General features: G+C 48.2%; 6 protein-coding genes across 6 annotated transcripts; 2 read left to right on the forward strand and 4 right to left on the reverse strand.

Moving 5' to 3' along the window:
- Positions 1 to 118: 118 nt before the first annotated feature.
- Positions 119 to 2,136, reverse strand: ATNIH1004_001508 (putative CorA family metal ion transporter; the record flags this gene model as incomplete). Its single annotated transcript, XM_033566207.1, has 4 exons — positions 119 to 211; positions 269 to 325; positions 375 to 448; positions 513 to 2,136. The coding sequence occupies 4 exons, from the start codon at positions 2,134 to 2,136 to the stop codon at positions 119 to 121; spliced, it is 1,848 nt and encodes a 615-aa protein (XP_033431964.1).
- A 2,328-nt stretch (positions 2,137 to 4,464) lies between these two features.
- On the forward strand, positions 4,465 to 4,773 carry ATNIH1004_001509 (uncharacterized protein; the record flags this gene model as incomplete). Its single annotated transcript, XM_033566208.1, has 1 exon — positions 4,465 to 4,773. One exon carries the CDS (start codon positions 4,465 to 4,467, stop codon positions 4,771 to 4,773), a length of 309 nt encoding a protein of 102 aa, XP_033431965.1.
- A 790-nt stretch (positions 4,774 to 5,563) lies between these two features.
- SLX8 (uncharacterized protein) lies at positions 5,564 to 6,216 on the reverse strand (the record flags this gene model as incomplete). Its single annotated transcript, XM_033566209.1, has 2 exons — positions 5,564 to 5,775; positions 5,826 to 6,216. 2 exons carry the CDS (start codon positions 6,214 to 6,216, stop codon positions 5,564 to 5,566), a joined length of 603 nt encoding a protein of 200 aa, XP_033431966.1.
- A 415-nt stretch (positions 6,217 to 6,631) lies between these two features.
- On the forward strand, positions 6,632 to 10,044 carry MIP1 (DNA-directed DNA polymerase gamma MIP1; the record flags this gene model as incomplete). The annotated part of the gene is made up of 2 exons (XM_033566210.1): positions 6,632 to 6,659; positions 6,725 to 10,044. 2 exons carry the CDS (start codon positions 6,632 to 6,634, stop codon positions 10,042 to 10,044), a joined length of 3,348 nt encoding a protein of 1,115 aa, XP_033431967.1.
- Positions 10,045 to 10,474: 430 nt separating this feature from the next.
- On the reverse strand, positions 10,475 to 12,086 carry ATNIH1004_001512 (gluconeogenesis factor YvcK family protein; the record flags this gene model as incomplete). The annotated part of the gene is made up of 2 exons (XM_033566211.1): positions 10,475 to 11,817; positions 11,885 to 12,086. 2 exons carry the CDS (start codon positions 12,084 to 12,086, stop codon positions 10,475 to 10,477), a joined length of 1,545 nt encoding a protein of 514 aa, XP_033431968.1.
- A 428-nt stretch (positions 12,087 to 12,514) lies between these two features.
- atmA (DNA-binding protein kinase TEL1) lies at positions 12,515 to 21,672 on the reverse strand (the record flags this gene model as incomplete). The annotated part of the gene is made up of 9 exons (XM_033566212.1): positions 12,515 to 12,534; positions 12,594 to 13,548; positions 13,613 to 14,671; positions 14,747 to 15,137; positions 15,187 to 19,630; positions 19,686 to 20,026; positions 20,081 to 21,424; positions 21,498 to 21,540; positions 21,594 to 21,672. 9 exons carry the CDS (start codon positions 21,670 to 21,672, stop codon positions 12,515 to 12,517), a joined length of 8,676 nt encoding a protein of 2,891 aa, XP_033431969.1.
- Positions 21,673 to 21,897: the final 225 nt, after the last annotated feature.

Here is a 21,897-nt window from a genome sequence, read left to right on the forward strand (position 1 = left end):
CTTACGCACTTTTTGTATCCTTCTCTCGACGCCGTTGCTTCCTGGAACTAGTGATTAGACGCCTCTGGGCGAGTAGTACTATGTATCGCTTAATTTTATCACGCCTAGAGCAGATTAATTAGCAGGGTCCGGATGGCAGGGAGGCAAGGGATATCACATTAAGAATAGAGTCGTTGCGAAAACGAAAGGCACTGCAATCATCCAAAAGTATCTGATGAGCGTCATGGTCAGTATATCGTAGCCCCACAATGTACTCGATAGATCATACGTACGCATCACTGTGCTGAATGCCAGAAAACGACTCGAAGTTCATACCAAAGTAACCCTGGTGTGGATTAGCATATTCCAATACTTATGGGAGGGACCCGGCGAACCGTTAGGAATGTCAAGGGGAGGTAGAGACAAGTCACAAGAGTCAGTTGCTTCATGCTTTCGTTCTGATATGCTCCTGTATGTCATGAGAATATTGCCAACCTCCATTAGAATCTCAGTCGAGCATAGAAGGCACTCACCGATTGTGTTGAAGATCAAATCGATCATGTTGTCAGCAGCACGTCTCATTTGGTCATAACCTTCGACGATTGTGATGCAATGGTCCAATGCATCGCCCAGGTATGTATAACACATCGGGCTGATTGAAACGCTCGTGCCGGTGAGACTTTTGAGGTTTTGCGTACTGTTCCCAAAATACGTTCCTGCTCCGCTAGGGCCCGGTGGTCCCAAATTCCTGAATAGGCTCAGGCCGGGGGTGCTGGCAGGGTCGGACCGATGATCTCGAAGGGCATTGATCACTGTCACAATCGGTTGAATGGCATTCCGCAGAATGGCGATCTCAGACGTCAGTATATAGAGGCTCTTTGACTGGTCAATATCTGGGTCCGTGAGAACATCAAGCTCCAGGTCGCCAATCGCATCTTGATATGCCATGGTTACTGGGATGGCCAAGTCGATGATGGCATCCAGGATTGCCTGCACTAGCATGCTAGCATCACACGACTGACGCAGCATAGTCTCCGGAGAGTTGAGGCGCTTGACTATAGGAGCTTCGATGTCATCGGCACTTGCTTCGAAGAACGAGGTCACGGTGTTGTCCCCGTGGAGAAAAATGGATACTTGCTCTAGAGTAACGCACAACCCTTTGGGTGCCAGGACAGCATTGTGCTCCATGAATGCAATCCTGTCTTCGTTTGGACCTCCTCGGTAACGCTGGATGCTGCGAAAGGGATTTCCAGCACCAGAAATGTTGCCAGACTGGGACGCGGACTTGCCTGAGGGACGGATGCCTTGGCCAGCAGTATGGCCATCAACTAAAACTCGCCCGCGTGATCCCACCCCCAAAATGTCTTTCAACGCCTCCAGAACAACACCATGTCCGGTGGGCCTGTTCAAAGTGGTGCTTTTGTTGCTTCCTGCTGAACCCCTTCGATCATTCTTTCCCGACGGCTGCCCTAACTCTTGCTCTTCCTCAGATTCACTGATTTCCTCATGTAGCTTTATCAGCTTTTGCAGCGTGAGCACAATATATGCATGGTCCGAGTACCAGTCCACTTTGGTACGATTTGTGGTGTTGATTAGATCCTCGATCGCAAGTCTATGCAAACTCTTCTGGTTCCCCAGGGTTCGGATAACATCCCAACTGAGGCCATTGACATTGATCCATCTGCATTGCACCCATGGCTCCCTCTCCCTGGCGAGGAACGCATCCAATGTGTCGTTGGAGAGCTCGTACTGTCGCATTTCATGTTGGGAAAAGTCGACCACAATAATTTCACACCTCTTCTGAAGATCCGTTGGCAAAGAGCTTAGCCAGTCAGCATTATAAGCGGGCAGCGGTTTGGTAGGATCAATACCCGGCTCGGTCCCTGGCTGCCAGCTGGAGTCGGGAGCTACTGAGTCCGGGTGATATGACCGAGCCGTATTGGAGCGTCGTGTGCGATTTCTGATTGTATCCCGCGACATGGTCCTCGTATTAGGAATCATTTCGGGAGAAGATAAATCCTCCGTAGAGGGGGCAATATGAATTCCGGGAGAAATCTCCCGCCGGATCGAGCCCGCGTGTGCTTCGATATCAATTGCATTCGGAGAGTCTGATGGCATTTGTGCTGTCTCAAATTGGTCAAGGTGATAGCCGCTCATTGTGATGACCATAAAGTTTTATACTCGCCCTCAGTAAGTATCGATACTCACTCACGACGCACTACTCTGGCTCTGCACCACCACCATAGGCTAAGGCTCAAGGCCGCCCACCAAGAAAGAAAATAGCGGGAAAGAATGAGAGAAAGACGTAGGGAAAGAAGAAAAGAAAAAAAGGACAGAAAATAATGAGCACGGCAATAAAGAAAGGCAAAAAAACGACGAGCACGACTGAAGTAAAAAGAAAGAAACTGGCGGAAGTACAGAAAAGAAAGAAGGCGGACGAAAGAAAGGAACAAAAGACTAAGGCGGAGGTAAAAAAATAGAGCACAGCGGAGGTCAGAGAGAAGAGTAATAGCGAACGGTTTCATTCAACATGTAAGATGATCAATATCCACAGCGAATATAGATAGCTAGTAGTAACTCACTGCTGTAGTAGTCTGGAGAAACCCCATCGCGGGGGAATGACGTCTTCGAGCAGCAGAACGATCCTTCCTCCATAGTCGATACAGACAGACACAAGAAAAGACAAGCCCAGAATTAAGAAGGACGCAATGCCATGGAGGGTAGTCGCTCTCTTTTCTTCATGTACCTCCAACTCGCGAGGCAACGTGAAGCTGCGGAGAATTTGCAGGGAAAGAGCTCGAAGCTTAAGTGTTGAGCCAGAGTGGGTAATCTACTTGACACGGGAGCTTGGCGCATTCCTAGCGTCGTGGCGAAGCAGTTCTGCAGGTCAACAATGCTCTCTCTTATTTCTCTAATCATCTACTGGTATTCGGACCCCTCGTTGGCAAGAATTCCTCGTCCAGCTTCAATCTATCAAACCACAGACCATGTCACCTGTCGGTCGGATGGAGCGTATCTCTAGCGGTCATGCCGTGTCTTGAAGACCAAATCCTCGCAGCAAATATCTTCCGTGCATGTGGTATGCGACTAAGAGAAGCGTACTGTATTCTCGGGTGATGGTAAATTACTAGAATTGGTATATTGTGCTTATTCAGGTATAGCGTGTCCATGCCGCTTGGCATCGTGATGCCTCTCTGGTCAATGGCAAGATGATCACATATTTGTTCCACACCAAAACAACTAATAAGGCCGTCCGACGACCAATCTCTATTATATAGTGGAAAAGTAAAAGTAAGGCTAGCCCTGATATTCTCCGTGGGATTTTAGCTATCTTTTTTCTCACTACAACACCGCAAGCTGATGGTTTGTTTTTTCGTCATATCAGACTGTGCTGGATAGCAACCTGCCGCCTCTCAAAGTCGTCCCATAGTTAGATAAATAATATTTGTTAGTAGAATTGCTCTCCCAGAGCAGTCTATTTATCCCAGATAATTGACTATGAGTGATAGGGATGGCTGTATTGGCCCCCGGCTTTATTAAAAAGAGATTAATTCTATCCCGCTAATAAAATACCTGCTGGAACTTTTCGTTAATGCAAATTTCTTCTTTAATAAGATTACCAACTATCTTTCTCCATTTAATTAAAAGTGCTAGTTAAACATTGGGCTATCGCTGATTAACTAGATCTTTATATCATCTTGTAATTTTCTCCATAATTCAGACCATGCAGTCTCTCTGTCAAAGGTTGAACCCAATGTATTGCTCAGGCATGGCCTTCGCTCCTATATAGGGTGCTAGATGTGACTGATCTCCGATCAGTCGTCTTGTACCTTTTTATATGGTCAGGTGGTTTTATCTCTACTATTATCACACTCTCTTACTATTGTCAACAGGCAATTGGTATTAGGAGTTAGTACCCAATCTAGCTCTTTACGGGAAAACTGGTATAGTACAGCAAAGCCTTGTAAAGCTGATATAATTAGTATCTATATATTATTTAGTATATTCATAAATACTTACTTGTACCAATGCAGCTCTGGAAATGGCACTTTTCAGCGACGGATAGAAAGCCGAACTTACATATATATTTCAGCTTAACTAAAATTCACATCTACGGCGCGTTATGTGATTCTTGTTGGCATTATACTGGCAGTAAGTACTTTTGCTCAGGAGTTATATTCTATGCTTTTTAAATATTAGATTTTGATATATAGTTGTGGGAGATATATACTGTGGGCGAAGTCACCTTATATCCAGCTCTTCGCAGAAGGGACAGGGGAGGGAACAATAGTACTACTCTACAGGTCACACAAAATCCCAGAATTACCCATCATAGTCAGCTAAGCTGGGCAGACACTAAGAAGTTGCAACTTAGTACGCCACACTGGAGATATGCAAAGGAAGGTGTGCTTGGAAAAGAATAAGCTGCCGCAGCGACTAAGTTCTCCATTTGGTCATCTAACACCACCGTTCCGTTTTGGACTCATGCACCTCGAATATGGCTTAGGGGCGAAAGCTAGCTACATGCCGACTCATCTGTACGCCCTTTTTAAATCCGAGACTTATCATCGTTTGATCGCACGCTTTCGATTCGGCACTATCGATATTTCTGCCGATGGTGGTCCTGACGACCCGCCATTTTCAATTACGTCCATCCAATGCTGGGGTCAGCCAGCGGGAGTCGCGACTCCCGTAAGCCGAGAAGCTCGCACAAGGTTAACTCTGCAAGTTTCTTTATCATGGCCGCCTCATCAATATCTGCGCCCTCACCCATCTGCTTCTGTGCTTCAGTAAAGAGTGGCTTCAAATAGGCCCTAAATCTAATGCTATTGATGGGAGTGCCATGGCGGCATTTCGGCCCTTAAGATACCATCAATAGTACTTGCCTGAGACAGTATTCAAACGGACAGTGCGCAGATCATCATTGCTAGTAAAAAACATCAATATCAGTGCTATTCAGTCCTTCCTAAAGATTATCGATCAAGTCTTAGCGAGAATGGCTGGACTAATGATAATCTACAAGAGTCTTTGATAAGCATACAAGATCTCGCACTGTTGGTCAATATCAATTGCTTATCTTAGATGGCCACAGAAGCCAGGCGAATGCTATTTTTAACCAGCATTGTCCAGAGCAGGCAATTATTTCACTTTATATGCCTCCTCATTCATCCCATCTTCTTCAACTTCTCGATGTTGGCTGTTTTCGACCTTTAAAGCACTTCTGTGATATAAAAGTGCAAGAAATGATGAATAGTTGTATTAAAACGATTGATAAGATAGATCTTCTATCTGTCTTTTCCGTCGTCACCCATAGTTACTCCGAGAAGAGTACTCCGTATCGTAGGCTAGAAACTCCTTGGTTAAGCTAGAAAAGACTCGGAGCGAACCACGAGCCTTCAGCACCGGGGTCAAATAGGAATCGATGCAGCTACCTAGGCCTATACATAGTCCCACAACCCACACCATTCTGTTTTCGTTTTTGTGTTGTAGGATATAGCTGCTGTTAAATTACCCATTTGGCTGTAGAGGATCTCTAGGGTACTATCGTAACAGACAAAGTACGTCGTATTCGGTCCAAATGTCATTACGTGCGATCTACGGCATCGTTTCTTTTCCTCGCCGTCAGTTTCAGTTGCAATGGTATGAGGTTTCTTCGCGGGCCCGGAACATCACTTCGTGTAAGGGGCTTTCGACAAACAGGACAGGTGCCTCGAGGGGTTTTCCCGGTGCTATCTGCGCGTTGCTCTTCACTGAATTTTAACGTGTCGATGATACACTTATGGCAAAAGAGGTGTCCTTAAGTAGAGTCAGTCTACTTCCCTGGAACATTGTACTACGATACATACCACATGCAGTGCTGGTCGCATCAACCGGTGTGTCCATGCAGACGGGGCATTTATATGCAGTTAAAACTGATCGCCCTCTCTCGTCATCCACCGTGTGTTGAGCCCTGATTGCATCTTCTCGCTGCTTTGCTAGAGTTCTCGAAAGCGACGACGACTCGTCCACCGTGGTCAAGTCGATGGAGGCGTAGAGTTCATTCTCACCATCGTCTCCAGGATCCAACTCTGAGGGCACAGATACTGCACCAAAGTCTGAGTGACTTAATCGGCGGCGTTTTCTCCCATGCGAAGTAGAAGCTGAAGGCCCAACCGGCGAGTAGCTACCCGAAGGTTGATCATCGGGGTAGGAGGAGTAGTAGTCAAAAAGACCCGAGGCGTAATTACTGGGATTCATGGTTAGGGAACGCGAGGGACGTAGACAAGTGAGACCATCGAGGACAAGACAAAAATCACATATGATGCCAGAGGAAGCTAAGAGTCGACATTTTGCCGAAGCCACGCTCTTTCTTCCTTTTCCTTGTCCTTGCAATGAGAAGGAGAGGCTCGTGACCTCACCTGATGATAGATAATTAGCGAGGGGTTGGCCTATCTAAGAAGGCGGTGAGTATATCACGGAACATCGCTAATTCCGCCTCCGGGCTTCATGACGCCGAAATGCCGTGATAGGAAGCCGGCTCGATCGATTCGCAGTTCCCTGCAACTGTCACGGTATCATGGGATGAATTGCCTTGATCTCTCGTTTTTCCCCCTCGCACCAAAATGCTGTGGAGTCACTCCTGTGCTCCCTATTCCAGGGGTTTGATCCATTCATGCTCGCAGAGATTGCGCTCGCCACCGGTTACCTGTCCGCGACCTTTGCGACTGTTAACGAGATATTATGCTACCCAGACTAATGCTCCCAGTGCTGATGAAGTACTACGGCAAAGATCTCTATCTGGTAATTTCAATCTCCGTTTCAAGTGATAGGGAAACCGGCGCAGATGCTAATGTCGTAGTTCCCGCGAAGTCTAGGTTCAATGAAATCGGAGTCCAACAACTGAGCGATCATGTTTATTCCCAAGTCTTCCCCTTTAAGGCGACGCCCCCGAATCCAAACTTGGTTTCGCTATCAAAGGACCACCTTGCGCGACATGATCTGCTTGGAAAATCCCAAGAGGCAGCAGAACCGGTTGCATTTGACTTGCCGAAGCTCCAAGGGCAGACATTAGACGAACATTTTTACAAGCTGGGAATGGATTCGTCGGAGCCTTATCTAACATATTCAAAAGACTACACCTTGGTCAGTTCGCCGTATATGCCGCGCAAATGGGTCAAACGCAGTGGATGGACGAAATACAACAATGACGGCTCTTCGGAAGCAGTGGATGCGCCGAATGAGGCGATGCTGACATTCGACACAGAGGTCATGTGGAAGGAACACTCATTTGCCGTAATGGCCTGCGCTGTCAGTCCGACAGCTTGGTATGCCTGGATATCACCTTGGCTCCTGGGCGAGTCGGAGAATGAAGTCCAACTCATTCCCCTGGGTGATCCGTCGCAGCCAAGGATTGTTGTTGGACATAATGTCGGTTACGATCGTGCGCGTGTTCTTGAAGAATATGATATGAAACAGAGCCGAAATTTCTTTATCGATACGATGTCGCTCCATGTGGCTGTGAACGGAATGTGTTCGCAACAGAGGCCCACTTGGATGCGACACAAGAAGAACAAAGACCTCCGGGACAGGATTGCAAATGAGAACAATTCACTTGAGATTGCAGCATTGCTTGAAAGCAAATCGCTCAGCGAGGAGGAGGAGGAACTATGGGTGGGAAGGAGCTCGGTTAATTCCCTCCGTGATGTCGCTAAATTCCATTGCGATGTGACAATTGACAAGGCGCAGCGGGACGACTTCGGTGAGCTTAGTAGGGAAGATATCGAGGGAAAATTACAGGAACTTCTCGATTACTGTGCTGCTGATGTCGCTGTTACTCACCGTGTGTACAAAAAGGTGTTCCCGAACTTCCTTGAAGTCTGCCCGCATCCAGTCAGCTTTGGGGCTCTCCGACATCTTTCCTCTGTCATCCTGCCTGTCAACCAGACATGGGAGGAATACATTACCAACACGGAAGCGACTTACCATGGGCGTCTTGAGGATGTGCAGCGAAGACTGGTTGAACTGTGCGAGGAAGCTTTAAAAGCCAAGGACAAACCGGAAGTATACATGAAAGATCCCTGGCTACGACAACTGGACTGGTCTGGCCAGGAAATCAAAATGGTCAAGGGCAAGAGGAAGGGCGATCCACCCCGACCGGTTGCAAGACAAAAGAAGCCCGGCATGCCACAATGGTACAAAGATCTCTTCTCCAGCAACAAGGCAGATATCAACCTTACAGTACGGACACGGATTGCGCCCATTCTTCTCAAGCTCTCGTGGGATGGGTATCCCCTAACATGGTCGGACAAGTACGGATGGACGTTTAAGGTTCCCCGCGAGCATATTAGTAAATTTGAGAACCAGCCCGTCGTTCTTTGCAATATGGCAGAAGAGAAGAGCCTCGAATTACAGAATGACAGGAAGAACGTATATTACAAACTTCCACATAAGGACGGACCAGAAGCCCGGTGTGTCAACCCCCTGGCTAAAGGGTATTCACAGTACTTTGAGCGTGGAACCCTTACCTCGCAATATGCCCTTGCGAAGGAAGCTTTGGATATGAACGCTTCATGCTCCTACTGGATCAGTGCTCGCGACCGGATTATGAGCCAGATGGTTGTCTACGAGGACGAAGTGCGGGGATCCAGCTCGAAGAAAGATACCGGGAACAGGATAGGATTTATCCTACCGCAAATCATTCCCATGGGCACCATCACTCGACGAGCCGTGGAAAACACCTGGCTTACAGCAAGCAACGCCAAAGAGAACCGCGTTGGATCCGAGCTAAAGGCCATGATCAAAGCCCCCCCTGGATACGTTTTTGTTGGTGCCGATGTGGATTCGCAGGAACTGTGGATTGCCAGCCTCATTGGCGATGCTCAGTTCCAAATCCATGGCGGAAATGCAATTGGTTTCATGACTCTAGAAGGATCGAAAGCCGCGGGAACTGACATGCATTCACGAACGGCCCAGATCTTGGGCATATCCCGCAACGACGCGAAGGTGTTTAACTATGGCCGTATATATGGCGCGGGAGTCAAGTTTGCTGCCACATTACTACGTCAATTCAACCCTTCGATGACAGAGAAACAAACTCAGGAGGTTGCGAGCAGCCTGTATAAAGAGACCAAGGGCACTCGCACCAGCCGTCGCCTCTTAAGTGACCGTCCTTTCTGGCGTGGGGGGACTGAATCCTTTGTCTTCAATAAACTCGAAGAGTTTGCCGAGCAGGAAAGACCCAAAACTCCGGCATTGGGAGCGGGCATTACGGAAGCCTTGATGCGACGCTTTATCAACAAGGGCAGTTTCATGACATCTCGGATCAACTGGGCAATACAGTCATCCGGCGTCGACTATCTCCATCTCCTCATAGTCTCCATGGACTATCTGATCCGGCTCTATAACATCGGTGCTCGCTTGGCGATTACAGTCCATGATGAGATCCGATACCTTGTCAAGGAAGAGGACAAGTACCGTGCGGCTTTGGCTTTGCAGATAGCAAATGTTTGGACCCGTGCGATGTTCTCACAAGAGGTTGGTATCAACGATCTTCCTCAGGCTTGCGCCTACTTTTCGGCGGTCGATATCGATCATGTTCTCCGAAAGGAAGTAGACATGGATTGCGTGACTCCATCCCATCCCCACAAAATCCCCCACGGCGAGACCCTTGACATTATCCAGCTCCTGAACAAGAACCAGGAGGCTTTTCTAGATCCTTCTATCAAGCCGCTATCACCGCCGTCTCCCCAGAACTATCCCTATACTCCACGGAAGTCCGTGATGTCCTCACTGCAAACGTCAAAGGATCCCGCGTTCATCCGAGCCCAGATCACAAGAGATGACAGGGAACTTCGGGAAATCATTAAGGAGGTTTCCAAAGCTAAACTCACCGCCAAACAGCCAGCAACTACTTCCAAGGCTCGCACGAAGTCAGCCAATTCTCCATCCGCACAACCTCAGAAAGCCGTCCTGGTTGACGTAGGCTCTGGCCTGTACCGTGATTTCCAGAACCTGCCCCAGGGGGGCCGGCCTCCCAATACAGTTGGCTTTAGTCGTCAAAATTGGAAACCCAGGGCGTCAGCGTGAGCATGGTATTGGTCCTGGCGACTTCCATGCCACTTCTTCTCTCTTTCCTTTCTCTTTATTTCGCTCTGTACATATAGCATTGATCTGTCTACAGTGATCTGATCTTGGTAAGCGTTTTTCCATCATTTGCTGGCTTCTTTTTCCTTTTACCTCTTTGTTATTTAACAGTGGTTTGTGAAGCATTGGGACGGCGTCATATTGGCTGATAGGAGTGGTATGAACTATCTCATATTGGAATGTGACTTGTTCGTATGATTGGCATGTTGACGCATGATGTAATATTAAATATGAAGAGTCAATTATAGAAGTGTGTACTCCGTAGCTACCAACGTTATCCCACCTGGTGAAGTCTACGATGTCAATCGCCCAAAAATAAATAATAAAAGAGAACGATTAGTATAGTATGTAGTGACGCATGACGAATACGACATCAACCTGAGGGAACTCGTCTTTTCTGTCCAGGATCCAAGGTATTCCTGCGACTCAAGGCATTCCCATCAGCTCCGCGAAGCATGGCATCACCTTTTTTTCCCAGCACGACTTCCAATGCCTGCACGAGCGCGGTGGAGTCGTACTTCATGCCGACAGGGGTCTCAGACCCATCCGGGGCGATGGCTACGATCTTCCGACCGTAGAGGCGGAGAGTTTCGATGCCCATCTCGGCGAGACGGTCGCGATCCACGCAGGGGGTACCGGGGCCTTCTAGGTGTAGGACATGAGTGACGTAGGAGGAGTAGGGAGCATCAGGATAGATGGGAGAGGAGGAGGGATGGTCATGATGCTCGGGGAAGTAGAGTTTCTGTCGACCGCGACTTTCCTCCCCGGCGCGAGTGATCGCCGCGACGAACTCTACGGCAGTGAAGGGTTCGGAAGGGGGACCAGTTTCGCGATCCAGGGACCCGTTCAAGATGAGGATTTTGTGGCGAGCCGGACTGGTGACGATAGATTGTCCGACGCCGCGGAGGATTAGTGAGGGGATGATGGAAGTGTAGAGGGAGCCGATGCTGTAGATGATGGCTTGCGCGTCGTGTAGTGCTTCAAGGACGCGCGGATTGGCTGGGGGTCGGATCTCTTGGCCGTAGGGGTTAATATACCAGATCCGGGTGATGCGCGAGGGGAGATCCTCATTCTCGGTCTTGGAGAATTGGATATTCTTGTTGCGCAGCGTGGGTAGTGACCCGGGCATGTGGTCATCTTCGTAGGAGATTGAATCCGAGACATCGGGCGGCTCGATGTCTTCGGCTCCATCGGCGAGAAGCAGACTGGGCCGTCGGGATCCTGGTCGCGGCTGCAGGGCAGTTGCTTCGCTAGGGTGGGAAATGCTGTTTTGGCCGACGATGACGGTGTCGTCTGCCAGGGAGGCCGAGATGTGATGGGAAAAATTGGAGTTGATAGCAGGGATCACGCGCACGACGTCCGAAGGGACACCACAGATACTGCTCAAGAGGTAAATTGCACTCTCGAAACTGCCGCTGAACAGGCGGGCCCCGGTCAGAAATAGATTGCCGACACTGGCGGAGGTGAAGTCAAATGTGGACGAGGGCGGCCTGGCGCGTTTCAAGATTTCCAGGTTCAGCAGGTTGAAGAATGAGCGGATCAGCTCCTTCTTCGCGGGCGTTATGCACCGCCACAGATCGGAGGTGCCATCGACAATTGACTGCCACTCCGCCGAGGCTGCAGCAGCGTGGGGGGGCAGGCGATGATTGACAAGAGTCTTGATGGCGGCCCGTTCAGAATTCGGCGATGACTCGGGAATTAGACGGACCAATCGACCTGGAGAGAGAGAGAGTAAGTATAAACTGAGCACGTGAGATAGAGAAGAACGACTAGAGAGGTGTACTTCGCACGTCACCAATCCCAGGGCCCCCAAAGATCCGGATCAGCTCCGAGGACGAGCCTCCATTGTCACTGATGGGGATGATGTAGCTAAGCAGACAGTTTTTGCTCTCACGCACAGCGCTGAACACATCGACCAGATTGTTCGCCGCACTTCCTCCCGAGAAAACCACAAGGCCGCGGTTGGGAGTGGGCGTAGAGGTCATGCTCAATCAAGATGGGACGGTGTATAGATAACTGGTCTTTTTCTATCTTTATGGGGATTTCGGGCGAGATTCCATGGAACTCGACAGCGCACAATCCACTCGTCGTGACTGAATATCATGCAACGGCGAGGTTTCAGAGATAGATTCGAATGAAAGCGAAGAAGGCGACGAAGGAGACAATGATGATGATGATGATGGAGAAGAAGAGAAGAAGAGAGGCGGAAAAGGCAAAAAAAGGCGCTGGCGGAGTATCCCGATTAGGAAGTAACCTCCACCCTACGAGATTCTTCTCTATAGGCAATAATACGGAGACATATTCAAAGTTCGGAATAATATCAACACTAGACCCCCACTAAGACTGGCTATCCATCTATCTATCCATCTATCTATCCATCCATCTATCCATCTGTCTACACCTCCTTGCTCCTTCAAGCGTATGCGGCCCAGCCTAAGACAAGTTAACTTGAATTCTATCACACAAGGTCCATGGGATCGCATTCAACCTACCGCAGTAGAGAACTGCCAGGTTCTTGTCATCCGTCGCTTGCTGGATAAGTTCGTTGACGGTCGCAGTGACGCTTAATGTTTTGCTCAGCTTCTTCGCTACAACCGTCAAGGCACGGTCAGCTTCACTCGGTTCGTTGGTGGACCGTTGGTCCGCCGCCCCAGGAAGCACAGGAGCCCCTTCTGAATCTGGGGCGTCCTGCATCTTCTTCATCCGTAGAGGAGATACAGTCCAGCTGTACAGCGGATCGTACCGGAGAACGTCAAGAATGGTCATAATACTGTACGACTCCTGGCGGAGTGCCTCCAGCGTGAACTCGCAGCAGCGACGGAAGACTCCCTCGGTCTTGGTGATCCCCATCCCATCAACCAGGTCCCGTGTCAACCGGAATGGAACAACTTCAGGAACAGGCAAGACCCGGCCTTGTTCGAACGCCACCCCCAGGTCGATATGCACGACCTCACCGGTTCGTTCGTCAAGGAGAATGTTGTGACCGTGCCGATCTCCCAGGCCGAGTACATGGCCCAGGATAGAAATCGCCGCAGTGCTGCGGGTGTACGAGAGTCGTTTGGCGAACCAGTCGTCCGGGTTGTTGAACTTCTCCATGAAGAAGAACCTCATTACGGGGTGAAAGTGGTCCGTCACCTGGCGGTACGTCCTCACGCGTTGTTCAAACGACCGTGTCTGGACATCACTGATGTGCTTTCGGCATACATTCGGTTTCATATCCTTCGGGAAATACTTCTGGTGTGCTGGCATCAAGTAATCATGCAACGGAACCGTGTGGGGAACGAATTCAATGATGCCTGCATTCGACGTCAGAGGGAGGACCTTGTACGTGCGAATCCCCAGGTTTCGCTGTCGAGTTGTCTGGTGGTCTTTGAGAAGGCTGCTAACTTGCTCAAATACTTGTTCCATAATAGCGTCCTGGCGCAGGTCGTCGTTACCTCCCTTGAACTATCCAACTCAGTCAGTCAGCCCATCAGATATCTACAAGGGTGAGAAAGGTATGAAGCCTTACCAGCTGTTTATAACGCTGGCCATTACTGGCATAAGCTGTGATGATTTTCGGTGCGCTAACACCAGACGCAACGGTAAACTCCGGGTTATAGCGAACCAGTTTGGGAACATCGCTGTAGTCACAATCGATGCGAATATCAATACTCATTGTAGGCGGCGGTAGCCTCTGGGACACAGCATCTTGTTCGAGGCGTTGGCCACTCGGTAGTTTCTTCAGCAGAACTTTGGCGCCGCTTTTTAGCCTTTCATCCAATCGATCAACGGCGAATCGTACGTAGCTAATGTTTGCGTTATGGACAGCAACCCATGTTGGCCCTATACGCTCGTCGTTCCTTAAGAACTCAACCAGCTTGAGAGCTGCTCGATTGCGTGATTGCGCCGACTTATCCTTGCCGCCCTTGGACTTGCTGCTCGCAAACATCTGGTACATACCATGAAACGGATGTTCCACACAGATACGAAAGATCAAGGAAAAGAGTATCTTTTGGAATTCGTCGGGGACATCCAGCAGGCGAGAACTCAGTTGATTCATCAAGCGGGCAAACTTCCTGCTTGGGACTTGATCAAGATATTTCGAAACCGCGGCGTTTGCAATATCACTGTCCAACGTAGCAAGCCACAATGCGCAGAATCTGAGGGCGTCGTCGTTGTAAGTTTCACTCTCCCTAAGGCAAAGAAGATAGTTCTCAAGGCACTGCTGGAGAAACGCCTCACGGCTTCGCCGTAAGCGCTGGTATTCACGATCATCAAGATCAAACCATTGTTTTGTTTTTGACCGATGAAATCTAAGCGTGTCCCTTTCCTTGCCTTCTGCAGCTTTCATCATGTCTTCTAGAGCTTGCACTTCTTTTTCTTTGCGGTTACGTATTTGTTCCAAGCGCCTGAAATCTTCCAGCCCATCGGGGTTTTGCAATTGTTGATCACAGAACATTGCAAAGCCATGATAGACTCGACCAGCTTCACCTCCTGCACGGCTTTTTAGTTCTTTGACTGCCGGGACTAGGTACTCTTGAATGATGGCCTCGGGCATTTCCAGACGTGCTTCTGCAACGTGGTGACCCTTTTTGGCATTGTGAGAAAGAAGTCATCAAGAAGGTACGTTAACAGGAGAGGCCAGATTATGAATAGCACTTACCAATGTTACTAGAAGCTCTGCGCGACTGATAGGTACCGCTTGCTTATGTAGATCATTCCTGTCATAGAGCTGTTGGAGCATCCGAATAGAGGCTGTCATCTCACCCTGGTCCCATAAAACATTGGCCAGATCAAATTTTGTCGCCCCTTCAATATTTATGCCGAGCGATGTGCAATGCTCGGCAAGTTTGGAGAGACAAACGGCAGATTTTAGCGAAGCTTGTGGGATGCCATGATTTCTTGTGGTTTCGAGAGACTGGCGGATGACTTTCACTTCCAGAAGCTGTGCATCATGGTCGCTTAAATTCATGGCGCATTTCAAATAGTCCTTGCATTTTATGGACGAGAAAAGAGCCTCATGACAGCTCAGTATTTCTCCCACTTCATGATCGCTGTGTATATTAGCGAGACCCTATAGCGGAGACGAAAGTGGAAGCCTACCTAGTGGTCTTTAGCCAATGACCTCTGTCAGCAATTCTTTGCCATTCGGTGCTAATATCTTCGGTAGACCTGGCATTTAGTACGTCGCCGACCTCAGTCATAATACCTAAGACTCTCATCGCCGTTCGTAAAGACATCGCCGACTGACTGGTACTGGTCAATGAGCCAAGAGTTGTCAAGAGGCTTTCATCGATAGAAGTAGACACATCCGGTAAGATTGCCGAGGTGTTGATTGTTTGAAAAGCCCTAAAGATTGTAGCAGACGGTGAGTGATTCAATGGGGAGACCGGGATATCCCATTGCCTCAGGTTAGTTGCAGCTTGAAGCATGCTGTCAAATGAGGTCGCAATCTCCTTGGTACCTCCCCCAGGAACAGCGAATATGGAATTGGCAATTCCTTGAAGGTTGGTGGAGTTAAGCGCCTTCAGTATACCAAAGCTGCTTGCGTTTCCGGACATCTGTACTTCACTATCATATTGCGCGCTTTGAAAGAGAAGGTTTTTAAACCCAGAGCTTTCGTGTTCAAGCGTTTCCATGACTGAGGCTAAGGAAAAACTTTGCTGGACGCCGTAAAAGAAGTCCGGATCGTCTATGCTCTTGAAAATCTCATGCAACTCGTCTGGCGGAGCAATGTTCTTAGCAACTGAAGAACGACGAGATGTAGATGTCGCCCGAGAAGCATGTATTTCAAAGAATAGGAGTGCCGTCTTTGGTAGTCGACACTTATTCGCAGCCGTGGATGCTCCCGCAAAATCTATAGCAAGCCATTCATCGCGCTCCACGATTGTCGACTCGTTCGGTTTTGGTTGATTCCGAAGGTATAGGATGCAATTGATAACTAGTCGTGCATGGGCAATAGTCTTATCATCGACCTTGTGTAAGGCCTGGTTGAATGCCTCAGAAATTGTTTGGCGGATTTTCCCATTCCCGTCAAGATCGGTACATAAGACATCGTGGAGCATGTACGGCAAAATATGAACTGCCAAGTCAGGAATAGTATGGAGAATGCTGCTGAGTGGCCCAATGACTGGGTCTTCGAACGCTGCTTTTGACAAGAACAGCCCTATTCTGCGAGCCCAATGCGAGATTGAAAGACCTGGATCCCATCCCATCATGCCATCATGCTCCTTCGGTTCACAGATGACAGGACACTTAAAAGGATTCCAAGTAAGAGCGTTCATCAAATTGGGAGGGATAACAATTGCAGCATCGTCATAAGTGGGTGATCGTCCAAGATTACTGACAATGAGCTGCAATGTCCGCTCGACGAGACCAACATTTAGGTGACTACTGCTCTGTAGCATGTTGCAAAGAAATTGGAGTATGCTGGCTTTTGAGTAAAAATATACACCTGACAAATGCGAAAGCTGCGATTTAAACAGAGTCCGGTCTTGTTCTCTCAATATATCATCATTGATCTTGCCGGTGGCAGCAAACTCCCGCCCAAGGACTCTGGCAGCCCATAATTTGTATTGAGTACCTGTGTTGAAATTTTGCAGGGTTTCATATAGAGCAACAATGTTTGGCGTATATTCACCTCCAACTGTGGCATGATAATAGTGAGAAGTCTCGCTGAAGTCGACACAGAGCAGTGATATGACATGATCTGATATGGGCTTGCTCAGCAAACTTTTCCTCGAGCTTCGATCGTCAAGCACATCAAGAAGCAAATCATGCTTGTTTCTGTCATTGGAATCTGGCTCGGCAGTCGAGGTTCCCTGAGAGGACTTAACCATTCGCCGAAATAATTGGCGGGTTTCAGCATTGAGCGCTGTGGAGTCGTAGGCTTCCAGATACTCCTCAAACCAGTGCAGGAAGTCTCGAATAGTTGTCAATGCGAGTGTGGACTGGCTTTCTTGTATTTTATTTGCAGGAGAGGATGCCATGAACTTTTTCAGGGACAATAATGTCGACACTACTATTCCAGCCGTGAGACCTGGGTTTTCGATCAAATAATCTTTACCCTCCTCCAATAGATACCAAAAGATCCCCAAGGTATCTTCCGCACAATATATATCGGTGAGAAATGGCCTGAGTGCATGCAGAATCATCTCAAAGGGATAATCTTTCAACATGACGGGCCCAGCCACACAAACCAAAATTCGGATCTTCCTAATGACTGAACAAGCATGGAGGGAACCAAGGGCTGGATGGATAGACTCCAACAGAGTGCGACAGACATAAGAGGCAAGCGTCGGTGTCCATATTGTCTCGAGCTCGTATCCGCTCCGCTTACAAAAAAACTCAAGCTCATCAAGAAGATAGCGTGCCCTGAAGGATGGCTGCTGATTCGCAGGAAGGACAATCTTGGAGGCACTCTTGCCAGTGATATTTTTCATGGCCCTGAGAGCATCACGATAGCTTTCTCGCTTTGAGAAGGCTCTTTCTATCTGTTCATACTGGTCTAGTGATGCAAAAAATGTTGCCACTGTCTTTGCAAAATGCTGATCAATCGACTCCAAAAATCTATCGGTACCTAGCATTTTCTTGATTCGATTTTCCACGCCTTGGGCCTGGCTCCCTTGCCCGGGAGGGGTGCTTATATCTCGCGCAATAGTGTACGCTTCTGCTTTGTAGAATGACTCTACTAGAAGCTCGGTCCAAGGCTTTTTCATGTACTTTGAAAGCTCGACCGTGTCACGCTCACTTGCACGCATCATCATTTGACCAACGATCTCATCCTGGACGTCACCCAGCATGCTCTCGAGATTCGCATAGCCAAATATGCTAAAAGGCATTGACGCAATTGACTCGGTTTCAGTCCAAGTGTATACGATCTGGGACGAAAACAAGCGGAAGAGCTCTTTCGGGTCCTCCAGCCCAAGTATTCTTGCAACTTGGCGCACGCATTTCTCAGCGTACCAAAGAGACTCTGGCACTTGGGCCGGGGTCTCAAACATATGATAGATGCCTCTCCGCAGTAACGTATGCCACTGGGAAGCTAACTGAGCTAAGATGAACAAACGAATGGAAATCCCTTCATACCAATCCGGATCTCGTGGGAGACTTTGCAGGACGTCATCAAAGATAGCATCGTGATCTTTTAGTGGATATTGACCAAACAGTTCTGGAACGAGATTCCCAGCGCTGAATTTCACTAGGACGTCGCCTTCATGTACGATGGTAAGGAGGCTTGTCCTCGGTGACGGGTTCGACGGTCCGCTTGTGTATGATGTATTAGATCTAAGAACACCTCCCAAGAGCTCAGTGAACCCGATAAGTACTGCAGGTGAAGCGCATCCTTTCGCTAGTAGCACGTCGGTAAACCAGGCATATATATCCGAAGCCGAGTCGCTCAAATAGTCTGTTTCACCCGACGCCCACGAGTTGACAAAACTGTGCATCATATGAATGCAAAGCAAATGAGAGTTCTCGCAGCGCTCCAGCTCATATGATTGTAAGCACTTCTCACCCATATCTTCGAGTATTCTGAGTAAAAACGCACGCTCCATTTCCGAGCACGCACGGTAGACATGAGGTAAAAATTCCCGTGCAGACAAAATGTCAACTTCGTCTAATTCTGTTAGATATTCAACCAAATCCTGGCTAGCTGAGCCGTCACTATCATCTCTAGGTGCCCGCAATTTCTGAAACAGGGAGAGCTCGATAGTCAAGCAACGCTGAAAGGTAGCAAAGTCGCGAAAAAAGGGTATGGCCTCTCTGTTCATGTTGATGATGCAAGTGGTCTCATTTGATCGATCGTCGGAGGTAAGCAATGGATCGTCCAGTTCCATAGGATCTTCCCCGTGAGAAGACAGTTTTCCCCTCTGGGTTTGGCGGTGGCCTTCGAGTACCTTGGCTAAGGGAGGAACGAGTATGCGGAGAGCTTTGAAAACAGCAGATTTAGATTCCGAAGAGCACAGTTTGGGTCCAAGAAAAGGTGATAAGAGTAGTAAGCAAGCTTGCACAAATTCTTGTTCACGAGCGCGTACAAACAAGCAAATATTTTCCCACAGGCTCTGGGTGTTCTTTTGCAAAGTTTGTAAATGCGCGACAGTTTGCTGCGGCATGCACTCAGTATACAAGGCAGCGGTAATGCAAAAGGACGCCATTATTTGCAGAACATCTACAGTTATATGCATCAACTTATCTTCCGATAATGATCGCCAATTCTGCAAAAACACCTCGGATTTCATTTGCAAAAGATCCAAAATAATCGTGTCGTTTGGCTCCTGCTGGGTGAAGGATTTCAAGCATAGCTCCTCTTCTGAGCCCCATAAATCGATATCCCTGAGAATTCCCTCCAGGTCAAATATATAATCTAGCAATTTCCTGCTTCTATGGTAAAATTGCCAGCCTTTAGCAACAAGGCCCACTGGTCCTCTGAACCGAGACATTGGTAAGACGTAAGGCCTATTAGTGCAAGCCGAAATTAAGTTCAAAAGATCCAAGGGACGTGCAAATGAAGCAACTTGCGCGGTTAGTGCCCTGTCAGTTATGGTCCCTAAATTGTCATTAGCTGACACAGTCATCTAAGTTCGCATACAACAAGGACACACCGATCGTCCAAACGTCTCGTAACCATGCACAAACCTGCTTTGATGCATTTGTCACAGATCCTGGATTTGATTGGGCAGTCGTCCGAGTTATTGCCGCCCAGAGACCCAGGGACGAGTCTGAAATCACAGAGGGCCCGTTCAAGCTGGCATATGAAAGCATTGAACCGACCGCTTCCGCACCTGCTGAATATTCTAAAAGTTCGAATTGAAGAATGCAGTTCATGAGTGCGCAGGCAGCTCTTGATGTAGTATTGGAAGTAGAAGCACGAGACGTGAGATCCCAAACTTGTCGCCAAGATGTACGCAAAGAAAGCGCGTCTGCACCGGGACTGCCTGCAATACTATTTGTACGAAGTCAGCTAGAATGTGACCAATCCTTGTCAGCAACCTCCTACCTTGCAATTGCCAACATTGTCCAGGAGGATATTGCGGCGTTATCATCGAGTACATTGGGCACTAGTCGCTTGAGCAGTAACATCCTTGATTCAATGCTGTCGTTGTGTTTGGAAAGAAAAGGTATCAGCTGTAAAGCGCACAATCTTTTAACACCCATGGATGCCGTTGAGTCACGATAGACGTCCTCTATCATCGATGTGAGACGTTGCTTTTTGCTCGAAACCTCTCCTGCATCACGAGACGAAGACAATCGTAATGTTAAGTCCTCTAGAATCTCCATCAACCTTGCAATGATCCATACTAAAGTCCAGTTGTGCTCAGATCTGGCCATTTCAAGGCGAGGACCCAATAAGAATCTCTGTCTGTGCGCATAGTTTCTTTGATAAAAAGACAGCTCATCGATCTGCAGGGTCTCCTTTTCAGGCCTTCGGGCATACTCTGAGTACAAAGTGTCCACAAGACTCTCAGTTGAACGACATACCGATTCCGATGGTTTTCTCAGAGCTGTATCCTTCAAGATAATGACACAAATCATGATAGAGACAAGTAATTCATCTTTCAAATTTGCCAGCTTTGTCGCCCACAGGTGTCGAATCACCGGAATCAAATCTACCATGAATTCCCGAACGAGCCTGGACTGGTCAAACATGACCCGCATAGCCACTGAGTTTATGCTATTAAATGCAGCCTGGTGTCCATTTCCAATGATGCTGGAAGACTTCACGTAACTCCCCAGGCTATGGAATATTCTTTCGGCTGATCCTTGCAAGGGAGCGTTGGGACTAGCGGTGAGCAGCTGAATACAAGTAAGAGCCTCACTTATTGCACTTTGGTCACTCCTGGGTTTTTCCCGAATATTTAATGCTGGTGTCGTTCTAGAAGGTGTTGAACCACTACCACTGCTAGCCAAATAGTCGTCCAAATTGGACGGACGATCGTTCCAGGAGAGATGTTCGCTTTCTTCATCCTCTAGGAGGCCTATGCTTCTAAGACAAAACCTCATGAGCTTCTCCCATTCGCTGACACCCAGATGCTCAACATGTGGGGGGTAGCTCAGAATTGTGGACAAGCATTTTGTGTAATCAACACTCAGGAGATCGAATAGATCATTTCCTGGAGTCACTAAGGTATCGGTTACATGGCCAATGATTGCCCGGACAGACTTAGTCCGCAAGTTGTACAAGAAAACATCAATAACCGTTCGTATAACGGATGCACAGATTGATAAGCGAGAAGCCGATGGCCCTTTGGAATTGGCTCGGGTATACAGTGATTTTTCAGTCGTAACGAATCGGAAAAGCGATTCAAATATTTTATGACAGGCCTTGTCATTCAGTGAGTCTCTAGAGAGCAAGTGCATGTCAGCTTCCACAGACTAGAGTCACCTTGTGTAAACAGCAACCAAATCCCACATACAATTTGGAGTTCCGTTTATTCTGCTGGAAAATATGTTTCAAATCTATCCAGTGTCAGTGAAGACCTTCGAAAGCTATATTCTGTACATTCGCCTACCAGCTAATCCATCTGAGCGCTCTCTTTGCTTCTCAGAAGATAGAAGCACGAGCGCTCTGTCCAGGGTAACTTCCCCCATAGCGGCGCTGCAAAGTAATTAGTACACAGACTTAGGCATTATTAGCCTCCCATCACTATAAAAGCTTTAAAAGCCCTCATTCTTGGCCGCAAAGCCGTAGGATCACAACATCAGTAATTATGCGAGCTTCACCAGATATAATCCTCAATCGTGGCCGCAATACTAGTTGATAGGTCAAAAGGTGGTTAACCCTATGATACGCGGTGGAAAGGAACGGATGGGTCT

The sequence above is a fragment of the Aspergillus tanneri genome (assembly GCF_003426965.1).
Source record: "Aspergillus tanneri strain NIH1004 chromosome Unknown AapTan_2_pilon_pilon_pilon, whole genome shotgun sequence".
Lineage (NCBI taxonomy): Eukaryota > Fungi > Ascomycota > Eurotiomycetes > Eurotiales > Aspergillaceae > Aspergillus > Aspergillus tanneri.